The sequence below is a fragment of the Seriola aureovittata genome, chromosome 12, assembly GCF_021018895.1.
Source record: "Seriola aureovittata isolate HTS-2021-v1 ecotype China chromosome 12, ASM2101889v1, whole genome shotgun sequence".
Lineage (NCBI taxonomy): Eukaryota > Metazoa > Chordata > Actinopteri > Carangiformes > Carangidae > Seriola > Seriola aureovittata.
In genome coordinates this window covers 12,755,384-12,780,039 of record NC_079375.1, presented here as the reverse complement: position 1 = coordinate 12,780,039, position 24,656 = coordinate 12,755,384, and the positions used below count along the sequence as shown (strand labels likewise).

At 39.0% G+C, this 24,656-nt stretch overlaps 1 protein-coding gene across 5 annotated transcripts in view; it reads right to left on the bottom strand.

Annotated features, from left to right (window-relative positions):
* cacna1eb (calcium channel, voltage-dependent, R type, alpha 1E subunit b) overlaps positions 1–24,656 on the bottom strand; it is a 53,708-nt gene that overhangs the window by 19,023 nt on the left and 10,029 nt on the right. For all 5 annotated transcript variants that reach the window (XM_056391777.1, XM_056391778.1, XM_056391779.1 and 2 more), the window contains 17 exons: positions 23,250–23,356; positions 21,648–21,787; positions 10,921–11,024; positions 10,260–10,418; positions 9,091–9,281; positions 8,904–9,007; positions 8,700–8,815; positions 7,709–7,762; positions 6,715–6,795; positions 6,400–6,609; positions 6,111–6,223; positions 5,883–5,995; positions 5,423–5,554; positions 3,844–3,913; positions 3,312–3,429; positions 2,634–2,701; positions 1,892–1,959 (listed from right to left, as the gene is read on the bottom strand). In XM_056391777.1, coding sequence (XP_056247752.1) covers positions 1,892–1,959; positions 2,634–2,701; positions 3,312–3,429; positions 3,844–3,913; positions 5,423–5,554; positions 5,883–5,995; positions 6,111–6,223; positions 6,400–6,609; positions 6,715–6,795; positions 7,709–7,762; positions 8,700–8,815; positions 8,904–9,007; positions 9,091–9,281; positions 10,260–10,418; positions 10,921–11,024; positions 21,648–21,787; positions 23,250–23,356 — 1,948 coding nt within the window. The remainder of the gene's footprint in view (positions 1–1,891; positions 1,960–2,633; positions 2,702–3,311; positions 3,430–3,843; positions 3,914–5,422; positions 5,555–5,882; positions 5,996–6,110; positions 6,224–6,399; positions 6,610–6,714; positions 6,796–7,708; positions 7,763–8,699; positions 8,816–8,903; positions 9,008–9,090; positions 9,282–10,259; positions 10,419–10,920; positions 11,025–21,647; positions 21,788–23,249; positions 23,357–24,656) is intronic.

Below are 24,656 nucleotides of genomic sequence, written 5' to 3'. Positions count from 1 at the left end.
GGCCATAAAATAATAGATATTTCTTGTTTGTTGTTACGCAGTGTCCTTGAACACAACATTTTGGTCAGTGTCACATAACAGGCATAAAACAAGACAACATGATGGGACCAGCAAAACACTGTAATGCACATTAATATCAGCATCTTGATAGCTGCAAGACATACAAGACTAACATTCAAATATGTAACAGACAAATGATACATTCAGTGTCACAACTAGAGAGTCAAAGTAGAGAGTAAACAGTCTACACAGTTACCTGTTTGACTGTACTGTAAACAGCATCTATGAGATGTTAGGGAGTTTGAATGACCCACTATCAGGGATTTTTCCAATCATTATATCACTGGTAACAACATCATAAGTTTTTGCTTTTTCCTCCCTGCAGGCGGCTAATGGATCGCTTTGATTATTGCATAAAAATCAACTTGCAGAGACTTAAAACGGCTTGAAACAGGAAATTCATCAGTCATCTGTCTTGTGGAAATGATTTTATCACTTGATTTTGCAGGTGAGAGCAGAAATTGCTTTAAAAAACACTTTCTTGTTGGTTTATTGAGGTGTTCATGAATAAACCTCAAATATCCAAAACTTGAGCAATTGGTGCAAAAAACATAATGTTTTTAACTTATGATCTGTTTAATTATTACATTATAATTATCATAGTAGTTATAGTTTGTCTTACAATTTAGATTTTCCAACTATTTAGCCTGTGACTGCACCAACAATATGGAGGTGACAGTAGGAAAACAGTGCTGGGAGAGCGAGGGGGTGTCACATGTGACAAATGTCCCAAGTGTGATATGCGTTTTAACCACTGCTCCAAGGCCTTTTGTAAACAATCACTGTAGACAAGTTTAACAAAACCTTGTCAAACTTATAAGCTTTTAAAAGGAAAATGTGATGAATTACAAGCAAGTTTCTGCAAGTTGTTTTTCATATAAATAAAGGGCCACCTGGGGAGCAGCAACAACACATTCACTGATCTCACTCAGTTTATAATTAAAGGTGCAAAACATGCAAACTAATGAGTACATTCCTTGAACAGGCCAGGTCAGTCACTCTGGGTAAGTAATATGTCATGTGGTACTTTTCCCCCACTCCAATAGCTCCAGTGGTGATGCTAATCAGACGAGTCATACTAAGTAGTATACAAAAATCTGACACACTCCAAAGTGTGCCTCCTCCCAGCAGAGTGACACACTGAGACTCCCCACTGTTCCCAATAACCTCTGAAAAACGCCTCCTGCCATCCTCCTCCTCCCGACTTACTGGATCATTAGACCTGCGGGAAGGCCACCAGGTCACTGAGAGGAGCAGGAAATTCATTAACAACCAATCACAGGCCAAGACAGTTACAGGAGGCGTCTCAGTAAAGCTGCTGAAGCAATCTGTAAGGGGTCATGCTTTTCAATCAAGCACATTCAATCCACATTCATTATTGTGTCATCAGTGCCTTACACATGCCTTTCTTTGTTTCTTCGCATTCACCATGCAGCTGAAGGAACTGAGGAACATACTGTTTTAAACATTTGCCTGTTACACCAACAACTGGTTCTAAGAGAGTCCATAATCAATTGTTCTTATTGGCTAAGCTCTATATTGATTTCATAGAACATCTCTCCAATAACAGAAGTAGCTCCACCGCCAGTTTTCTCACAGCATCCACATCTTAAGTAAATCTTAGTTTAGATTACACTGGATGCATCTGCCACAAAAAAAAAAAAAAAAAGAATCGTGACAATTTTTCAGTCCAATTCAAATTTTCCGTTTGGTCAAGAGGAGAGCTGATCTGACTCACACCTCCACACTTGAACATGAAGATTTACTTAAGGGCTGTGAACACTCTGAGTGTCTCATTTTAAAATGATGGTTCTGTAAACCAATAACTTACTCAGAGATCAAGCCATCCCTGCCTCTGGCATATCTCTGGTTGAAGAACTCCTCTTCCTCTTCTTCATCCTGAGAAAGACAAAAAGAATATATAATGTTAAAAGGAAATCCACAAATTTTACACATGAAGTTCAGTTTACTTGACATGAAGAGTACTGTAGGCTTCTGTGGATCTTTTTTTGAAGTCAAATAAAATGATGATGGTGACAATTTGAAGGATGTGAGCCTTTATCAGAAAGGTAGGGCCAATGAAAAATTCTATCAAGTTGCACTGTGGAATATGTAGTGTGGTAGTATGACTTGTGATAGGGGTTTAAGTCAGGATAATTCCTCTGCCTCTGCTTCAATTTTGACAGTTTTTAAAGAAAATCTGATTTTCACAAGCCCCACAACTTTGTGGAAGTGTAATACTAAATAACTGGAGTTCACATTTTAAAGAATACTAATAGGCACCCTGTGGAGTTTCTGAGTAGGACTATGGAGCAATGTTTTTACAAATGGGTCTTTGTCTTGTTCGTCAGGTGGTGGCAAAGCACCAAGACCTTTTGTTAGACCTTAAGAGTACAAAAAGTGTGTTTTGGTGAGTAATACTGAATGTAGACAGAAACTTTGCCCATAAGAAAACTCCACATAGCGCCCTTCATTCCAGAACACACAACACACTTTAATGCCTACATACACTACAAGAAAATCAATTATTTTACCCGTAAACTCCCAAACAGAAAATAAAAAACGGTGCAAACCTTTGTCAGTTCCTGTGCATTTGCCAGATTATCCACAGCGATGGCCAAGAAGACATTCAGCAGCGTGTCTGTCATGAAGGCAGTTAAGAACACACACAAACCACACTGTAGGAACACATCTAGATTTTACCCCTGTATCTCTTACATGACAGCATATTGATATACTGTACATAGACATTGTGGAAATTTTGAGAAGAAATAGCCATTAAGAGGCTTACAGATGCAAGCAAAGTATTTACCAAGTTGCACTTATTACATCTGAGGGAATGCGGGACTCAGGGACTGTGTCACATAAATGTTAGTATGCAGTACCATGATTAATTCTTCATGTATGTAGTGCTTTGTTTAATGTTTTGCACCTTAGTCCCAAACAAATGTCTATGCTGATGTTTTTGTCTTCTATCCAAAGCAATACAGATAAAGTTTAAACACAGCATTTGAGTAAGTGAATCACTTTTAGAAAAATGCAACACAAGAAGATTGAGACGAGTAAGACCTTATGTCATTCATTTCAGTGGAAGATCAATGATTATTTGACTAGGGTAAATTGCATTTTTATGTAAATAAACGTATGTTGCACTGTGTAATGTAGAGACAGATTTATACATGTATATTCTGTACAGGTGTAGATGCCATATCAGAGCTCTTTGACCACTTTTGAGGACTCAACAAGGATACAGTTTCCAAACAGTGTGAGCACAATGAAGTAGATGGATGACCACATGCCATACTGCACGCCTCCCTGTGAGCGAATCCCATTGTACATCACCTCGTTCCAGTCCTCGCCAGTCAGAATCTGTAGGAAAATGCACAGAATATTAAGCATAAATAATTACATTGCTCAAATTGGATCCAAAAGAACACTGGTTTAAAAATACACCAAACCAGAGAACTATTCCCCATCTACAAAGCAGTTAAAGATATGTTATTAAAAATGGCAGCAAGATAAGTAATTACTGTGTGTGCTGATCAAAACACTCTTTCACAGTGCAGTTGGTTTTGTAGCAGATCTGATGTGGATTCGTTCACGTTTCACTTGTCTGATATTCATGTGCGCATATGTGTGCATGGATGTGTGGGATGATAGCGGAGGCAGGGGGTGGAGAGCGAGTGAGCAGAGTTGTTTAATCTGCGCCTGGGGTGAGAAATATCCCAGGGTGCAATGTGTCATGGAGAGCAGGCAGAATGAGGGGATCTGTGGGAGCCAAACCTGAAACACTGTCATGATGGCAGCTGGAAACGTGTCAAAGTTTGTGGGAGTGTAATCTTCAAAGATGAACCTAGAGGGGAGGCAGATAGAAAGCGGGGTCAGATATGACCAAGGAAGAATAGGAGGAGGAAGGAGAGGAGGAGGAGGATGCAGAGCTATTTTCATCCGGACATCTCATTTCCTCTCCGTCTTATCAAAGGAGCCATTGAAGAAACTGCTGCTCAGTTTGCAGGGTGTAGATACCGTTTCAAAACTGTGGCATGATCAGTTGTAGGTTAAAATATAGTATGCAAATCAGCTGTACAAATCAGGAATATTACTCTCCTTGACCTCGGCTCAGCCTTTGATACAGTGGATCATGATGTCTTAATCAGCCATCTGCAGAACTATGTTGACATCGGTGACTCTGAATTGGCTGATCTCTTATCTGTTGAACAGGTCCTTCTCTACTTTGTGGGGTCCCTCAAGGGTCTATTTTGGGTCCACTATTAATTACCATATACATGCTACCCCTGAGGCAAATCTTGCATAGCCATGACATTGCTTTCCATTGCTAAGCGGTTGACACCCAATTATATGTCCCAGTAAAGCCTGGTACCACGGATGCATCGTGTATTATGTCCTGCTTCGCTGAAATAAAAAATTGGATGTCCAAAAACTTCCTGCAGCTGACTGACTCCAAATCAGAGGTAATTATAATCACTCCCTGTGGCCCCAGCACTCACAGCATTAAAAATCTCTCTTCTAGTCTGGGTGACTTACCCAACAACGTTCAAAGAGAGGACCACGACCTAGGTGTTATTTTTGGTTGAGAATTGTCCTTTGATGCTCAAGTGGCTAAAGTGGTGCAGTTTTGCCCAACTGAGACGGCTAAGCCAGATCTGGTCATTTCTTTCCTCTACTGACTTGGAAAAGGTCAGACATGCTTTTATCTCTTCCAGACTCGACTATAGCAATGCACTTTATTCTGGTACCAGCAGTCGAAACATCCAAAGACTGTAGTTGATACAAAACACTGCTGCCAGGGCTGTTTACATGCAAGAGAAACAACTGCATGACACAAATCCTTGCTGCCCTTCACTGGCTTCCTGTGAGCTTTAGAATCGATCTTAAGATTTTACTGCTTCTTTTTAAAGCTTTGAATGGTCTGGGTCCTGCCTACATCTGCGATCTGCTAAGTCTCTATGAGCCTCATCGCTGCTTGAGATGCTCTGGCAATGATCTATTAATCGTTCCTAAATCCAAAGGTGTTTCTGCTGTCTGGGCCCCTCAGCTGTAGAACTCCCTGCCAGGAGATCTTAGGCAGGTAAACTCAGTGTCCTCCTTTAAATCTCTTCTTAAAACTCACTTTTTCTTAAATGATGTTATCTGTTGTAAATATCTAAATCATTTTATTTTTTCTACATCTCTAGTTCTGATTATTTAGTTTTTATTGTAAATTCTATTATAAAGCACTTTTATAACTTAGTTTTTGAAAGGTGTTATATTAATAAAATGTATTGTTGTTGTTTTTTGTTTTTGTTGTTGTTGTTATAACAGAGGTTTGCCCTCATTTTGACATTCTGAAGGCTTTACTTACCTTCCTCCGAAAAGCTGCATCCCCAGCAGAGCAAACACGACAATGAAGAGGAAGAGAAGAAACAGCAGGCTGATGATGGACTTCATGGAGCTCATGAGGGACACAACCAGGTTCCTGAGAGAGGCCCAGTACCTGACAGAAAGAAATCACACGCTTTTTGTGTCTTTTTCACCAGAGATTTGTAAAAAACATACATACTAATATAGTTCAACTCAGGCAAGTTTTAAAGTCATTATTTTTGGGGCATTTTTGCCTTTATTCTAATAGTGCAGTGAGAGATAGACAGGAAAGTCAGGGAAAGAGAGAGGGGATGACATGCAGCAGAGGTCCGTGGGTTGGATTCAAACCCATGGCTGCTGTGGTTAATACTAAGCCTATGTGGTACGTGCGCTACCTTGTGAGCCACCGAGGCGCCACCAACTCAGGCCTACTTTATTTGAAATATCGTTGTCTCACTTACTTGGTGATCTTAAAAATTCTCAGAAGCCTCAGCGCCCTCAGTACGCTGATCCCAAATGACATGCCAGGCCTGAAGAAGCCCCAAACCACCTCAAAGATGCTGCCGACAATGACCTGCAAGACAAGTCAGACACATGCAACAAAAAAATTATGTTACACCTAAAATTCAAGCATCTAGGAGTTTTACAAAACCTGGAAACCTTTCAGAATAAGAGAGGAAGGACCTCACCCCACAGTCGAAGCAGTTGAAAGATGAATGGAAATAGAGCCGGAAACCCAGACCATACATTTTCAAAAACATCTCAGCCAAAAACAGCCCCAGGAAAACAAACTCTGCATAGTCTGGAGATGATAAAACAAAAAAGCAATTAAGTCAAAGGCAGTGATGCGCCAAAAAAAACAAACAATGCATTTATCAGACATGACCTGAATGTTTTTTTTTTTAGTAGTATTAGTAAACCACAGAAGAAGGAAAAAAAACAAAAAAAACAGCACAACCATTCAAAAGGGAAACCCACAGAGGAAGATGGTCAGCCAGTCGGGCTGGTTGTGGTGGACGATGGCCACACAGACAGTGTTCAGAGCCACCAGACTGAGAACCATCAGGTAGAAAGTGTCTGTCTTCACCATGCGGCGGATGGAGATGCGTAACATGCGCTCTTTACGGCGCAGGTAGGCGGCGGGGCCACGGCGCCCACTGCGGAAGTTCATCCTCGATCGCGACATGCCTGAAAAGATAAGACAAGTTCAAACATAGGGACAGCAGGAGGTTAAGGAGATGGTAAAGCCAGTGTGAAATATACAGTATGTAAAGTTAGTTGTTCTTCACTCACTGGCAGTAGACATGTCTGTGTACTTCTCGTCCCCTGGTGCTCCTCTCCGCGCTCCGGTCTTCTTACTCGCTCTCTTTAGCACTAAAAATGATCAAGGTCACCAACTCTGTGAATTACTGAAGTTTGATAAATTAGAAATGGAAATGAAAACAACAAATAAACTGATAACTGCTGCCTTAGAGGACTTAAAACTGTCACTGATGGTTATTTGGCCAAGCCACTGGCAACAGTATTTAGTGTTCATAAGCAGTATATAATAATAATAATATAATTATTTAATAAATGATTTAATAGCACACTATAATAACATTGTAATCTTCATAGATACAATACAATACAAATACAAATACTGAACATTTATAAACACTTAAAATGCCCTTATAACAACCTTTTCATGTGTTATAAACCATTTGTAGGGGAACTATATTCAGTTTATTCACATTGTGAATCACAATCCAATGATTACAAGACACTGGTATAAATCAGACAAACAAAATTAACCAGACAGGTTAAGATAACACATACAAGAAGTCTAAAGAAAAACATGCGGTCATGACATTATATACACATCTATTTAATTTCAGGTGAAAATAATTGTGCACCAAGTAGCAGGAGAAAGAAAAGAAACTCTGCAACTCTAAAGAACATTTGTCCTCATCTCCCAGGCTCTGTTCAAGTAACTGGCTAACTTGTACATATATACACATGCAGTATGTACAACATCAAAGTGTGTGTAATGTAGTTGTGCATGTGGGAGTGTCACTGTCAAACAGTAAACACTCACAGGTTATATACAGAATCTCCATTTTTGTCTATACTGTGCTTGAAATGTTGACCAGAACTGGTGCATATTTAAAATGTCGGCACCAGTCAAACACAAGTATTTTCTGTTTTATAACCTCTAAAAGTTATTTTAGATACAGTTAAAAATAGCTGTATTAGATACAGGTGTTAGGTGTAGGTGTGATTACAAATCTAAAGTGTGTACACTCACCATCTAACGGCGATCTCCCTGAATTTTTATTCTCCTCAGCGAGCATTACCTCCTCTGTAATGCAATAAAACTGGAGGTTATACACATACTTATTTCATCAAAGCACAACTTAAATCATCAGACATTGAAATATACAGGAATTATACAGAATTATTTAGGATGTCTGCAAGCAGTTACAGGAACTGAGGCCAAAGTGATGTAAACGTTGCTTTGAGAGGCCAGAATGACCTTCTTCAGAGAAAGAGCTCTCATTCTCTCTTACACTCTTGTAATCGTTCTCTCTCTCTCTCTCCCTTCCCACACTCTCCCACATACATGCACGCATAAATATGCACAGCAGCTCTCTCTCACATACACACACACATGCATGTAAACACACAAACACACAGAAATGCCCGTGTGCAGATATACATGCACACAAATTTAAGTCGGTGAGTCAGTATCACCTTTTTCTCACCCTCTACTTGCGTGGGAGACTAGCGATGTAGATTGCCATTACAGCACTGTGTGCGCGTGTGTGTGTGCGCAACCTAACTGAGATACTGTACTGTAGATCCAAATCTCTAACAAAGTCTGTAGCAGAGCAAAAAAAAAAAAGACTAAACCAGCTGGTATATCTTTGTATGATCATTTAGTACCTGTGCATCTTTATATTTGATGAATAGATACATTATGAGAGTGGTATCGATCTTCTCATCTAACTTTCTTTTGCACTTTCTTTTTTTTTTTTTTTTACATAAACAGTGGGGTCCAAAACAAGGCTGAAACCACTTACCCAGAATGGGATTAGAGCAACTCTAAGCTCACACATTCACTCAACAGTCATTTTGTGTCCATGAAGAGCTGCATTTCTGATCCAAATATCATTGAGCAAGACTAAATCCTGCCTGCTCACTCACTCACTGCATGTCTCTATATAGCTGATTACCTTCATGTTGCTAAATAACAAGAAAAACGTCGACTGATATGAAGTTATTCTGCTGCCCAGTACCTGCCCTGTCTATCCAGGCTCGGTAGCCGTTCAGTTCTCTTTCCACCTGCTGCTGGCGGCGCAGCTTCATGAAGGCGCGCCGGTTCTCCACCCTCTCCCTCTCCTTGGCAAATTCTCTAAAGACAGAGGCATGAAAATAGCTCTCATAATCCATAGTACAGACAGAAATACCAGTATTATAAGCATAGGAAGAGTCTCACTCACCCAGACAAGACTCCCAACACCAGGTTCAGAACAAAGAATGACCCAATGATGATGAGAGGAATGAAGTACATCCAGTTCCATGTGGTACCCAAAGCGTCGTTGGTCTGAAATCCACAAACATTCATTTATTCATTCATAATAGTGATCAATTTTATGTTTCACTTGTTGACTGAACACTGGAGCTCACATTATAAAGAACGGCCGTCCATCCCTCCATGGTAATACACTGGAAGACGGTGAGCACAGCAAACAGGATGTTGTCGAACTGCGTGATGCCGTCATTGGGCCCGATCCAGGTGTCGTTGCAGTCGTACTTCTCTGGACACTTCCTCACTCCACATGCAAACGCCAACTCGGACGAGTCAACAGTTTCATTGTCTACAAAAAAGAAGCTGTAGTAATTTTTTGGTCTGTTGTTGATGATGATGATGTTGTACGGGCAGGGTTTCATATTCATCTGCTCAAGTTTCTCCAACTCACCTTAAATCTAAATTTAAGAAAAATGACATCAGAGCATGATTTGTTCCATAACTAGTTGGTAAACCAAACGTGGTCCAGTTCAACTTTTGGAACAAATAATATATGCATATTCAGAGATTGTGATGTTTTCAATCTGAACAAAGTAGAGCGTTTTTTGTGAAGAGACGATAGCAGATGTGTCTGGAGGGGAATTTTAAACTTTGAATTTTGGGGGACCATTAGAGGATTCAGGGATGGATGAAATCATTCTTCCTGCTTGAAATGCTGTCAACCTATTCAGGTTTTATATCTCAGTACATCTTTCAGTTGTGCTGGGCGATGACAGTAAATGCTATTGTGTGGCGTGTGATTACAGAGTAGCTGTTGACTAATTAAGCAGTAGCTAAATCAGCCGGCAACAGCTTTAATAATACCTCTGAGCTCGCTGCTGCCGTAAGCTATGAAAGCCTCAGTTTCTCAGACAAAGATGTTAACACCCTCTGTCTGAGAACAATGCATAAGCCACACATGTGGTATACCTGTTGGCAAATCAGTCATAGTCAATCACACCTAATCCAAAAACAAAGCGTGACAATAATATTCCCCTAAAGCAGTATTGTGATAAAAGCAGGTGGATCTGAGGACAGACGGTGCCCACAAATGGCAAGGTGGTTACGCTGAATGATAATGGATGGATAGATAACAGTGTCGCAACATTTGTCTCCCTTCAAACTTGAGTGAGAACGACTTCTTCTTTTATTACTCCAGTTTATTAGAGCAGGTTTTAAGACATGTATTACTAAAGAAGTAATATAGAATAACAAGAATACATGGTAAATGGGCAACCCTCTCTGCCTCAGAACAGAAAGAGACTGTTAAGGTGTGTGTGGATCGTACCGAGGATGTCGAAAGATGCCAGGCAGGTGTGGTGAAGCTTCCCGCTGTAGAACTCCAGACCGATGATGGCAAACATGAGGATGGCGAAGAACAACAAAAGGCCGATCTGAAGCAGCGGGATCATGGCCTTCATGATAGACTTCAGCACAATCTGCAGGCCTGAAAGAATTCACAAAGAGGGGGAAATCCCATTACAGAATTAGCTCCGAATAACGTAAGAATAACATCAACAACAGTCAAAGTGTCACAGTGTGTTTGTCAATATATTTAGTCACTTATGGCAGACAAGCAGCTTCTGAATATGGCAAATACATCGGTAGGTTTCAAAAGGTTTCCTGGGGGAAAAACAATATTAATGCTCAAATTGTTGGCTTCAAGTTCAAAGGGCCTAAAAATATGTGACACAAAAGAGCAAGCGATGATGATCCAGGTGGTTAACTGTGTATAGTCATTTTTGTGTAAGAGCACAAGTTTTTGCATTTGTTTTGTATTTGTGTTTTAACAATGGCATAGCATTACTGACTCACACCATCTGAAACGAAAGCATTTGTGATGAGGATAACATCTGATAATAAGAGGATGAATGACGACTTGTTATGTGCGGTAATACACCAGTTTGACCTTGACAGTGCAGTATTAAAAAGGTCAGTAACTGACTCACTGGGGATCCCCGAGACGAGTTTGAGAGGTCTCAGCACTCGCACAGCCCTGAGGGTTCGAAGGTCGACTGGGATGTTCATGTGGGCACCAGCAGTGGCCAAGATCCTGATGGACAATACAAACAAACACAGAATATGGATATATAGTATAATGGATTCAGAGATATTTTTGATGGAAGGAATGTTAGAAAGTTATTATTTGTCTAGTATTGTTTCTTAAGGCAGACGCATTAACCGCTATTACTTGTGATGGCCTGAAAAAGAAGAAGACCTTTGGGTTAAAATGGAGAAAATGCAACAGGGACAAATGAAAAAGAGGAAAAACATCCATTAGTAGCTAAATCTGGTGCAAGGCCTCGCTTTCCTATCTTGAGATTAATGTTTTTTGTTCACGGTGTGTGACAAATTTGACTACAAAAATAGGTAAAAGGCAACTGGATGTAACTCAAGGACAGTTTAGTCATTCATTTTAAAGGAAAAAGGCAACAGTGCAGCCGGTGAGCTACAGTATATATACAGTCTATTTAGTACACCAGACTTGTATGGTGAGAGACTAAGAATGCACACCACATACACCTGGCAGGCATCTCTACGCACATCTGCCCACGCACACATTGATGTCCCACCACCTACACACAAACACTGAAAAACAGCGTCGGGAGCAACCGACAGGCAAATCTCTTACCAACGTTCACCAGAAATCACATTTGAATGTCTCTTGTAGCAATGAGAGAAGCAGGTTTTATTTAGTTTTCGACTGAGGAAAGATAATGTTACAACAAATAATTCAAGTGCTGCCATAAAAACGGAACATTTTCCATTTAGGCTAAATTTTTCATCTCAATTCAATAACAGCCGAGTCAATTTGGTGGCCCATAAACACAAATGCGTTCACTGATGAGAGGATCAATACCCACTGCTAAGTTGCTATGTAATATTTTAAATGAGCTGTGAAAATGATCCTAGAAATCATAATTATTTTTCACATTTGTCCATCTCTCTCTCTCTGTCTCTCTCTCTCTCTCTATCTCACACACACACACACAGATACAAATATACAAACTCATAAAATCTTTGGACAGTGTTGGGAAGTGTGGGGGAGGGTATATGTGAGTGTATGTGTGTGTGTGTGTGCATGCGTGCGTGCGTGCGTGTGTGTGAGCAGGGGGTAGAAAGCACATGGCAGAAACTCAAGTGTAAGCCCACGCAGAATCTCTCCTGAAAGCAGTGGGAGGGAGAGAGGCCGAGTGAGCAAGTGAATGAGTGAGGCCATGTTACCGCTAATGCAGATAAACCTGAAAAAAAAAAAAAAAAAACAAGTGGTAAAAGCTCACAGCCCAAAACACCATGCTCTGAAACTGTTCCTAAAAGTTTACCAACAATACTGAATGCTCCAATATGTGCAGGACAACTGAGTGAGCATCTGTTTGCTGCTGTTACAGTAAATCTAAAAACTGGATCACATTACATGACTTTACACACTTTCATGATTGAAATGTGTCCACAATGAAGGAGCTAACATTTTCAAATTTGAGCTGGTTTGGTCCCTGCTGGTTTTCCATCTTACTTCCATACTTTGACCAGTATGATAATGAAACAGGTTATTAGACTGCAGTTTGTGTGGTGTTAAAAAGGACTTAAAAAGGCTCCAGCACATAATTATAGGTGTATTTATAAGCACACCAATAATTACGTCACCAAGAATTACTGCCTTGCCTCCGCCAACCAGTAAAATTTCATGAAATATGGTCACAATCTCCCCTTCCTGAGTTAGTGTTGAATAATTGCCAGAGGTGTTTTTGCATAACATTATGATGTCACACTGAAGATGACCATTGACTGTTTAGATATAAAATGTCATCACTTCATACATCCTATTAGACAATTGTGTCATAATTAGTATATTAGTTATGGCTAAAAACATATTTTGTGAGGTGACTTTGAATCAATTCATCCAACTTAACATTTGCACCAAATTTTATCAAATTCCCTCAAGGCATTCCTGAGATATTGCATTCACAAGAATGCGATGGGCGGGCGTACAGATGGACGTACAGACGGACAACCCAAAAACACAATGCCTCCGGCCATGGTTGTCGCCCGCACTGAGGCATTCAAAAAATAAAAACATCAGAGAGAATCAGAATCAGGTTGAAAATGGATAAAAATGTAACAAATTTACATACCTACTTTACATTACATGACAGTGTTTCAAATTACTGTGGCATTTAATATATACACCTCAGTCTAGGTTTATTCCTGTGCTTTGATTATGTGCATGTGTGAAGAGCGTTGTTCCTACACACAATCAGCAGCACAGCCAGCAGTGGCGTAATATCAAATCAAATGTGGCACTAATGAGGATACCAACCAATCACCGTTACCAAGTGCGGTTAGTAGCAATAAACGGGTTTTCGTTTGAGTGAGTGAGTGAGTGAGTGAGTGTCAGACAAAGAGATGACACAGCGAGAGACACCGAGACGGAGCAGGAGCACAGGAGTGGGAGTCTGTGGAAATAGCCTTCAAACCAAACACACTGAACAAAGGCAGGCAACAGCACAGCTCCTTCAAGGCTGCACTTTGTGCACAACAATTCAGTGGAGGCTCCCTCAAAATTAAAGCAAATATTGTGTCTGCTTTTGCTAGCTTATGAATCATCCGTTCACACACACAGAGGTCATTCTCTTTTTGTTCTTTCTGTTTTTCCTGCAGAAAAATTCACTGAAACAATCAGTACTCATGCAAACCAGCATGTTTTCAGTCTTTTTACAGTCTACCTCAAATGCTGGATGCACCAATTTGCACCTATTAGGCAAGTTTATAGACAATCAATAGGCTGACAAATCTACTGAGGCTTTTTGGCATGAAGTCCTCCTATGTGCATGTATGACAGCAGCTCTCCTTCTCTTTATAGAGGACACATCATGTGATCACCAATCAGCTGAAAATATTTGCACCTGTACACCTTAGGTCCCACACAAATACTAGTCTAAAGGTGATGAGGATGATTGCTTTTCACATATAAAAACAGTGTCACGATCTCTGTTTTTTTGATAGTCTGAATAGTGTTGTCTTCGTCTTTTAAGATTTCAAATATTTATTATTCTGTTTGGGTTGTTTTCTACTGTGAATTTAAGAAAATAGTTAGCTAAATAATTGACAAACTTGACCAATTCATCTTCACAGCCTGTATAACAAACAAATATGCCATCAATCTTTTTATAGTTTGACTTTGGATAGGAAAAGATTATGGTCATTGTTATAGATTATATATAGTCTTTTTGGTACAAGATATTTTTAGATGGACTTCAAAATTGAGTGCAATGAACAAGACCAGCCCTCAACTGGCTTAAATCATATTTACAGATCTTCTACAGAACATTTTTGTTGCTATTGTAGAAGCCAGGCCAAGACTTCATATGGGGTTCCACAGGGTTCAAATGTAGTTTTATTTAATCTCTCTGAACAAGGAATCCCGGCATAACACATTCTGACCTAAACTTTTTTATGACTTTAAAATATAACAAGAGTAAGAGAAAAGTTCAAAATGACAACAAAGTTATAAAGTGTTTACTGAATGGAAATTTATACTTGACAAAATTAAATCAATTGATAGCACATAAACTAGTTCTTATCATTCCCACAACACCCGTATTCCAAGGTAATCTCCCTTCACCCTCCAGTTTTTTTGTTTCTCTCTCGTAATTTGCATGGCCCTCAACTATAAATAATCATCATATACGGATCCATATGTTTTGCATGTTTGTCTGACGTTATCCAAGTTGCCAGATTGTGTATGAAACATAAGCTCAACACACAATCCACACAAATACAATATCAACCCATCTGTTACAACAACCTGGCAACCCACAACCCGATTCAAGTGGTGTGCGCAGCTTAACAAAACTTGTTAATTTTATATTAATGTAATGTTCATCTAATGATTAATGTTAACATTAATTGACATGTGATGGAATTTAAATAAAAAATTTAAATGAATGTTATGTGTTTATTATGCATGTATGTTAGGTATATAAATTATTTATTCACTTTAAACCCCCACCGTGAAAAAATTTTAAATTGTACCCCAACGAGTGAAGGCCATTATAATCTATCATTAGTAACTCTTATTTCGTTTATACGTCATTTGCATTTATAAGTTAAGATCGTCTCTAAATCTGTATAGGTAACCTACATGTTCATATTTTGTTTTATTCAATCTTTTGAAATTTATTTTGAGTTCCTTTTAAATTTAAAAAATTTTGGTTGTTTAAGTCGTTTTTAAGTCACTATATTGTCCTTGTTTATCCTGAATTATGCCAGCACCCTGTTTCAAAGGAGTGAAACTTCCCTTTAATAAAGATTTCATAATGGCACGTAGGAAAATGTAACATCTTGTAGTAAAAATACTGATATCATTACATTAGCAGAGCTATAAATAAAGTAACAGGACAATAAAACACATGGGATAGCTGCACACACGTCACTCTTCTGATTCAACTCTGCAACAATCCAGCCACCAGTTAATGTTCATAGTGAGAGGCTAATCTCTTCCTCGTTGGCTCTTTAAGTGAAGCACTGTTGCACAGTTTTGTACCAAACTGGCTCTGGAGAGCATGAATTCATTACATGCACAGAATGCAGCCTCTCCCACACACCTCCACCTACATTCACTAAGAACACCACCAAAAACTACAGTAATCAGCAGCATCACGTTGCTCACATTTCAACACAGCTCTGCATATGGTAATGGGCAGCTGAATCAACATCAACATAATGCATCAAGAAATTAATGTCTTTGAATTAAATTGGGAAAAACATAACAGCAACATTAATGATGGTTTGGTGAATTGGGATTACAAAAAAAAGGAATTTATTCACTATTAGTCATAGAATAAATGGCTGGGTGTATGTTTTCCCAAAGAAAACCCACCTGGGACTGTGGGCTATTGTTTATTCAGTTCAATTAAACGAGCAAAATTAGAGCTGAGACCACTGCAGCCGTCCTTTAAAACTCCAGGCACAATACACACAGTGCTGAAGAGATCTTGAAGTTTTACTCTTAATTTCTGAAATAGTTTTGGGAGTTATCAACATGGTTGGAAACACTTGACAATTTGCATTTTCAAAGTGACTCAAAGTTTTCATTTTACAGATGTGCAGTGGGACTTGTCCTTACTGGTGGGGCAACATGCACCTGTGTCACATACAGGTAGATATAAATGCAAGTAACAAGCACAAGTAGCACTGTAACACACACGGACACACAAAGTTGGATTAAGAAATGGGCAAAGCTGGCAAATGCTCTGAGAACCCAAACCTCCAGGATTAATTGCTCTAGCTTCCAGTTTGTTGTTAAGTGTAACTACCAGCTAGTTTCAAACTAGTGATTTACTAAATTAAGATGGCACCACAAAACTTAAGAAATGTCTTAGCTAAACACTTTAGCAATGTATTAATCAGTTGATAGGAAATATCTGTTCAATCAAAAGCAAGCAGCTAAATGTAACAAATAGCCTCCAAAAATAGTCTTCACATGGTGTCAAATAATATATTAAACTTAAATGCCAGTGACCTTGTTTGATTTATATATGGGCACATTTGGAAAAATATGTGTGTTTCAGTGGTATTTGAATGAGTGGGAAATACCTGTTCATACTAACATGATCATTCGGCCTGACATTGTTAGCTTAACGTTTTGTAATTTGAGGTATGTTGTGTTAATTTGCGAAATGTATTTTAAAAAACATCCTTTTTGATGATGTACAAGGTTGGATGTGTTTACTATATCCCATAAACTGTTTTACACTTCACTGTAAACACTTCATACTCTGTTTTAGCAAGCTAATGTTAGCTTTGTCGGTTGGCTAGCTGAGTTAGCTATGCAAGAGTTACACCTGGCAGTTACTAGGTGTAAATATTTAGTAACAACTTATCTCTATGTACGAACTAGTTTGTGTAGTACAACCTGTTTCAGTTCAGTCATGTTTACATTTCCACAAGTAAACACACGCATTACAACCAAGTTAAGTTTGCGCAAACAAACTGGTGAGTGTTATTTGGTTTAATTGGTGGGTGATATGTCAAAATCTAGTTCTAACTGTTATTTATTTTGTTCATATTTTTCTCACATGGTACATATGAGCTATGCAGTAGTATTCAAGCGTAGGAGCATTGGTTGTCTTTTGGGTCTCTGAGTAAATAATAAAGTTGCTGTGTCCAGCTCTGTGCACTTATGGGAACTTGGATGCAACATGGTAAATATGCAGATGATGGTATGGGGTGGTGAACAGGGGTCTATCCGCAAAATTTCTGCCCCATGGCCACCTAATGTCAATACGGCCATACATGCACATACACATTTAATGCTACAGACGAAAACCGCTTTGAGATGAATAGACAGGCACACAAAAGGGAGACTGTTCTCACTCCTGTATGTCTATCTTTGTGCCAGATGGCTAATGAATCACTCCCAACTCCCACCCAGTTGTATTATTCATCCTGTCTAAAGAGCAACAATTTTAGCAAAGTGTCACACTTTGAAAGAGGGACAGCAGACTGGGGCAACAAGGGAAAGCTGATATCCGTCAAACAACATGATGAGATACTGACAGACACAGACACACACACACAGACACACAGAGGTATAGTGTGCAGACACAGCTCGGATCAATATCATTTGACTTTTCAATGAATTACTCATCTAACAACATGAGGGCAACAGGTTCACTGGTAACAATCTGTACCTGTAGCCTCATAAATGGAGTAACAAGCACACACACATGCACAAGTCATTTGGGAGACATTTTATTGCTAATCAAAGCATCAGATCCACCTGTTTGCCGCAGGATATAATTGACCATTTTAGGAATCCCACTGAATTAAATTGGTTTGTGGGTGACTTGTTCTCGCTGTGGTTCTTTTTGCTACACACTCTTCACTCAGATTAAGGATTTTAATTGAGCTCAGTGTCCCAGCAGATTCGCTTCTAGCAATTCATTAATATGAAATGGAATGAATGCCGCCAGCGCTGGCCCAGTGGCCTCGATTTTATTCCCAACCGGCCTCTATGACACATGTGTGTTTTCTTTTAAGTCTGACTTACTTGTACTGTGCCACCAGAGTGAGAGTCGGGGCCTGTGTGTTTGTGTGTGTGTGTGTGTGTGTGTGTGTGTGTGTGTATTTGAGAGGAGAGGAAAGCAGCATATGTGCTACGAGAAAATGTGTCAGATACGAGGCAGGAAACCAGGTCGTCAGTTACCAATTCCAGCTGTGGCTGGAGTTAGGCAAGATGATCTGTGGGCTGCAGAAAACACACTGACGACTTTTTGCATTTTATACAATAAGTGATATGATTGAGTGACAGTTTTATTAAAAACACTTAACTCTTACAACTGAGTTTACAGCAGCAACAGATTTGCCACATCTTCCGTTAAAGTGCATTCTTAGTGTCTCGGGTGTAGTCTGTGCTCTGTCTTTAATTTATGCAATCTTTGACCACCACTGACATACATTTATGAGGCACACATTTCGAAATTCCTACCATTGTGTTTTTGTACTAAATGTGCAGAAAATAAGGACTGAAATAGGGTCCAGATCACAGCTCACTAACTAAGAGCTCCCTGGACATCATCAAGCTGTTTGCACAACCACTGGCCTCAAAACCCCTGACAAATGTCTCTCTAACATTAAATATTCATGACTAAGCTGCGATAAGAGTAAAAGTTAGGGGGAAAATCCCCCTTAGGCATTATTTAAGTGTAACTTAAAAGTCTTCATCGGGATTGTGTGAGGGTGGTTTCATCAAATTTGACTGAAAGCGCTGGCAAACATAAGCAAACAACCCCACAACTGTCATCACATTTTGTTTCAAATGTTGTTAAATCCTCACTACCCCTAATTTCTATTTTCAGTACCACTCACTTTCTTTTAGCTTGAAAGGTGCAAGTAACACATTTAGCCATGTTTTGGCAATTACAACGAGTGTAAGATACTGAACATATGGATTAACAACAGTGAAGTGAATTATGCAGCAGGAGTAAGGAGAAGTATTCAGATCCTGTACCAATACATACTTGCCTATCTAACTACTAGTTCTACTAAAAATGGCCCACAACTGTCATATAATTATATATTACATCATAAACAATGATTAATAATAGATTGTGTAAGCAGCATCCTATTGTTGGAGCAGGTCAAGACAGAGCTAAATCTAAGGGGTTGTGAGATGATACTTGGGGGAGGAAAGATAAAAAGTTGACACATTAAGTCAAGCTGGCCACTGCTGCTTTTTAAGCCTTTTGTCTGTGCATTTTTGCATCTTTGGAGGACTTCAGTACTTTAAGCTTTAACTACACCTGAACGTCTCTGTAGCCTCGGAAAAGATAATCTTACTGACACGTAGCTCCAGTCATCCCATGCCAGCACTGTTGTGTTTTCCTATCAAAGAAACTGTTTTGAACCTACATCTAGTCAAAGGCTTGTGAATGATGAGCTAGTGAAAAACGAGCCTGTTACTTTGAACCAAACAGTGCTTTGTTTTATTTTCACTATATATACACTATTTATTGAGAAACTGGAAGTGAAATGATTTGGTGCAAACTTTGATGAGATGAGAGAATTTCAAAGTACTCTACTAAAGCAACCAATACTTTTCAAATTACTCAAACCCACTGAACACTTTAACCTTGTAAATTCTGTGGAAATCTGTCAACAGCACAGCTGCTCAGCGTTTAGGCCGACACTGACTGCTCTGTAAACGTGATGCTGATGTCCCTTTTATGTAAGAGGCAGAGAGAGAGGCAGAGAGAGAGAGAGAGAGAGAGAGAGAGAGCGAGATGGAAAGACAGACAGAGACATCAGAGATACAGAGAAAAAGAAAGACGTGGGTGTCAGGTTGAAATGAGATGTCAACACGCCGATAGCAATCTTCCCTGAATGCTGAATACTGTACACTTAGCCATAAACAGCATACCAGTGGTAACAATGCTTTGCTCCTGTGAATTCATTTACTAAACCCAGCCTTATAGGGAACAAATAAAGTCTCTCATTATGTTTTCTTCTTGGGTCTGTCTCTCCCTCTTCCTTTCTCCCCCTTGATTTCCCCCCTCTTTTCTTCTAATTTTCTCTCTACCATGCATCCATTCTTTCTATGCGTTTGCATAACATCTCCAGCGCTGCATTCACATTTAATTCACAGAGGTCCTGGGGGCGAACCGAAGCAGGTTTTAGACACAACTGCCAATCCACTTATCCACCCACCTATCGCTGACTGTAGAGCCTGACTGTGCCATGGAAACACACATTTTCCTGCATTTATGTGTTGTGTTTTACTGTGGATGTATGTGGTGTGTAAATATATAGAGAAAAATCACATCAACATAACAACAATAAAGACCAGCCCATAGGGTCAACCATCGCTAACCATGCAGCAATAATGTCAGACATGAGGTACAGCATGTAGTGATTGGAAGCCTTTAAACTGCAGTGCGGACATGCATGGAAAAATAATGATAAATGTCGACACAAGCAGAGTCACATGCATGAATGCACCGACATAACTTGACAATCAGTGTCTGAAATTAATCATTTGGTTCAGTAGCCACAGCCTGGTAAACTAAAAATGAATACTGTCAAAATTAATTGCGGAATCAGTTGCTGAGCATTAATTTAAAACTTTTTTCACTCTCTCATACAATCAGTGAAGTTTGTAATTCATCATGGAGTTCAACCAAATTCAAAATTAAAAGAGAGCACTTGGAGGTATACCTCTCTCTCACACACACACACACACACACACGCACACACACGCACACACAGACGCATGCACACGCGCACACGCACACACACACACGCTTGTACCCAAACCCTCTCTGTTACATTTATCATTTTAATATTAAAAGGCTACTTTGCTGACCTTCAACTTTGATCTTATATTTCTATATATTTTTAATGGAGACAGTGTCAGACAGTTAGGATAAGGCTGACAGTATTCTATTATTTTCTTGTAAACAAATGAAATGAATGAAACGAATGAAATTGAATGAAGTGAACTGATCCTACTAACGAGTACTGTCTGTGTTGCCGAAGCCTGTGGTACATCTTCTTCATCTGTAAACACTGACATGTTTCTTCAAATGACCTATTTCAAATGGCCATTGTTCTGTTGTAACAGAAAATATCACTTATAACTAAATACAATTCATAACACCTTCAACAATAACAGCAAAATGACACTTCAGTCCCAATAAAACAGCAGACACAGGCCTATTTACATGCCATAGTAGGAAAAGCACAGGTGTAACTAATAGCATTAACAATAGCTGCATTCAGTTTAGGTGAGTGTGGTCCAGGGTCGCTGTATTGTGTATGCTGGCTCACTGATATAGCTCACTCAATGGAAATGAGCCATCATTAAAGTTATTAGCCACACCTGTTTATTTGCCCATCATGACCGCTTTGAAGAAGATCTATTAAGCATCCAGACAGACGGAGAACAGGACGTTTAGACACTACTGCTAATCCACAGTCAGAGTACTGTATGGCAGTGGTAGAAGAAATACCAAGTCCTAAATGTTCTTAGTTACTTTCCCTCACTTCCTCCAAAAACAGATCTCAGCATTATGTTTGGTGAGAAGTAGTTCAGGAATCTGTTGACAATGTTTAAAACAAACATTTCTCACTTTGTTGAAAATTCAGGTCGTGAGGGAGACCAGCTGCTATCACTCACCCACTGAGCACGACTATGAAGTCCATGACGTTCCAGCCGTTCCTCAGGTAGGAACCTTTATGGAAAACAAAACCAAGGGCCACCAGCTTGATCCCTGCCTCAAAGCAGAAGATCCCAATAAAGTAGGGCTCTGTCTTCTCCTGTGGGAATAATGTAGCATAATGTAATGTGTGAATAATAAAGGAGTAGAGTAGAATAGGGAAGCAGACTCTAGAGGGAAGGGTAGTTGAGTTGACAAAGTAAAATAAACTCTAGTCATGAACAAGGCCATAATGTTAAAACTATAACCTATAGGTTGTCTTTTGTGTATACAGGGTGCACACATAAAATCCAGTAATTACACATAGTCTACTGTATATACTATATTCCATTTACAAACAATCAAGGCTGCATGCACAGCAGGGGGTAGAAAACACACTGGCACAATGTCATGATAGCTCACATTTGGGGTAAACAGTGATGGGAAAAGTATTCCTTTAAAAGTAATGACACAACTTTTACTCCATTACAAGTAAAAGTCCTGCATTCAAAGGTTTACTTAACAAAAAGCTATTAGTTGCATAATATGTTTAAATAAAGGTAAAAGTAACAATTAAGACAATGACCCCATTCAGAGCGTTAATTTATCATATATCAGGTATATTACTGGAATATTATTACTGATTACTTTATGTGTACATGTAAAAAGCATTCAACATTGTCAAGAAAGAGTTTATTTTAACAACTTATAACTGTTTTAATCTACAACAATTATTAATAACATTTTAATCATATGTATTATATATAAAATCTTAATCTGAACAGTGGAAGTAATGATAACTGTACAATGCATGTGGTGGTGTGAAAAGTAGAATGTTTCCCCTGAAATGTAGTGGAGTGCTTTCGTATCCTCTATTTATGTCTATTCTTAACTTTTTACTCTCCTTTAGAAGGGTTTCTATTCTTTGAATTTGTATTTAAGTGCTTTTATTCTCTTTTTCTTTCTCTTTAAAAATGTTTTAATGCATTATGTAAAGCGCTTTGAATTGACTTTTGGTCAGAAATGTGTTACACAATTAAATAAACTTGCCTTGCCGAGAAGCATAAAGTATCATTAAATGAAAATACCTGAGAGGGGAAATCGTACGTCAAAACTATACTAAAGAACAGGACTGGAGTAAATGTATTTAGTTACTTTCCACCACTGGAGGTAAATTTGTATGTGGTATTTGTCCTCATGTACTCAACACTTAGCAACATAGTAAGAGTGTAAGTTTTCTTACCCTTAACATATATTTCTCCCTCACTCATTTTATACCACTTAATTAAAGTCCAGGGCTGTGACCAGATCACTACATGCTAAACACACAGTATGCACCCTTAACTTAACTGAAAGTGAGGTTTCCACTTGGGGATACTGACCATCTTCCAGCTTTTACTTTTAACATTTCCACAGTTTATGGCACAAAAAAAAAAAAAAAAAAACCTTCTCATGTTGATAGCTTCATAAACCCCCATCACTCTGGTCTGTTTCCTGCCCATTTGCATGAGTGATTTCATGATGACATTGCTCAAAAAACCTTTCTGTGTGATGTGGGATGTGAAAACAGATTTTGCCCTCACCAGTCTCTTTGCCATGGGGGTCTTGTCCTCTCCTGGGAGGTGCTGCTCCAAAGCCAGGACGACACAGTTGGCGGTGATAGTGGCCAGGATCATGTACTCAAATGGTGTAAAGGCCGTGAAGTTAAGGAAAGTACTTTTATCAAAACACAAGGACACAAGTGGCGCATAAAAACAAACAAATGGTATGCAGCAAACAACAACACTTCAAATGTCATCATTTTTTTTGGGAGATCAGTGTTACAAGGATGGAGCAATACACTGCACATCATTACACAAACAAGGCCCATACTATGATGCTGAAAAAAAGCAACATATTATGAGTTGACCAAGATTTACATCTTCAATACACTAACATCAATAACTGTACATATACTGTACTTTTGTAATTGCAGAGATATTTCAAAAATACATGTGTGTCTGGTTCAGTGGAGAGGGAAAAAAACATAGATGGATGGATGATTAAATGACACGTGAATTATGGCATGGTTCATATTCTCTGGTACTGGAAGCAATCTGTTAGAGAGATTGCAGTATCCATGGCAACCTGCTTTTAAAAGTGCTTTTCATGAAGAGAAAAAGAGCAGGTAAGGGAGGGAAGGAGAGCGAAGTGAGCGAGTGAAGTCACCTTGGCCTGACTGGTCTAACTACACAAACTACAACAAATGGTTCTCAGAACTCCTTTCACTGCCTACAGCTGACAAAACAGCAGATTATACAGTATGAGATATACGTCAATTTACTAAGTCTTGCATGACAAACTCACATCTTACAAGTATTATCTCTTTGCTATTAAAAGGAAAGCAGCCAGGGTTTCTGTTTGAACTGTAACCCAGCACACAAGCAACATTCAACTGCAGTTTAAGCATGAAAATAAAAAACAGAAGCTATTTTTATGAATGTATCTTGTGTCTGAAAAATGTGAGAATTTTGTGGTTTAGATCATTGTACGTCAGTTTTGGGCTGTTGGATGACTCTGATACAGGGAAACTGATAAAGGTAATTTTACACTGATTACTATCATTTTATATACTAAGTGATTCATTGTGATTGCCTATAGAAACAATGCAAAAGCCTGTAGAAAACACAAAAATAATTTTGTTGCATAATGAAATGATGAATGTGCAAATACGAAAGCTGCAATCTCCAAATAAAATATTCTAGAGCTAAAATTCTCTCAAATACCAAATCTGCTAATTCAAAATTTCCAGAATTGTATCATTAATCTACAAATGTCTGATTTAAACACGACTCTCATTTCATTGTTTGCAAGAAACTTGTTGCAGGACTAGTTTGTGCAGCTACAGCAATTTTCTTTATATGACTCCAAATAAAGAAAATAAATGTTTTCTGTGTTTCTCAGGAGTAATATTTACCTTCATCGATATTAGCGCAGCTGAAACAACTGTC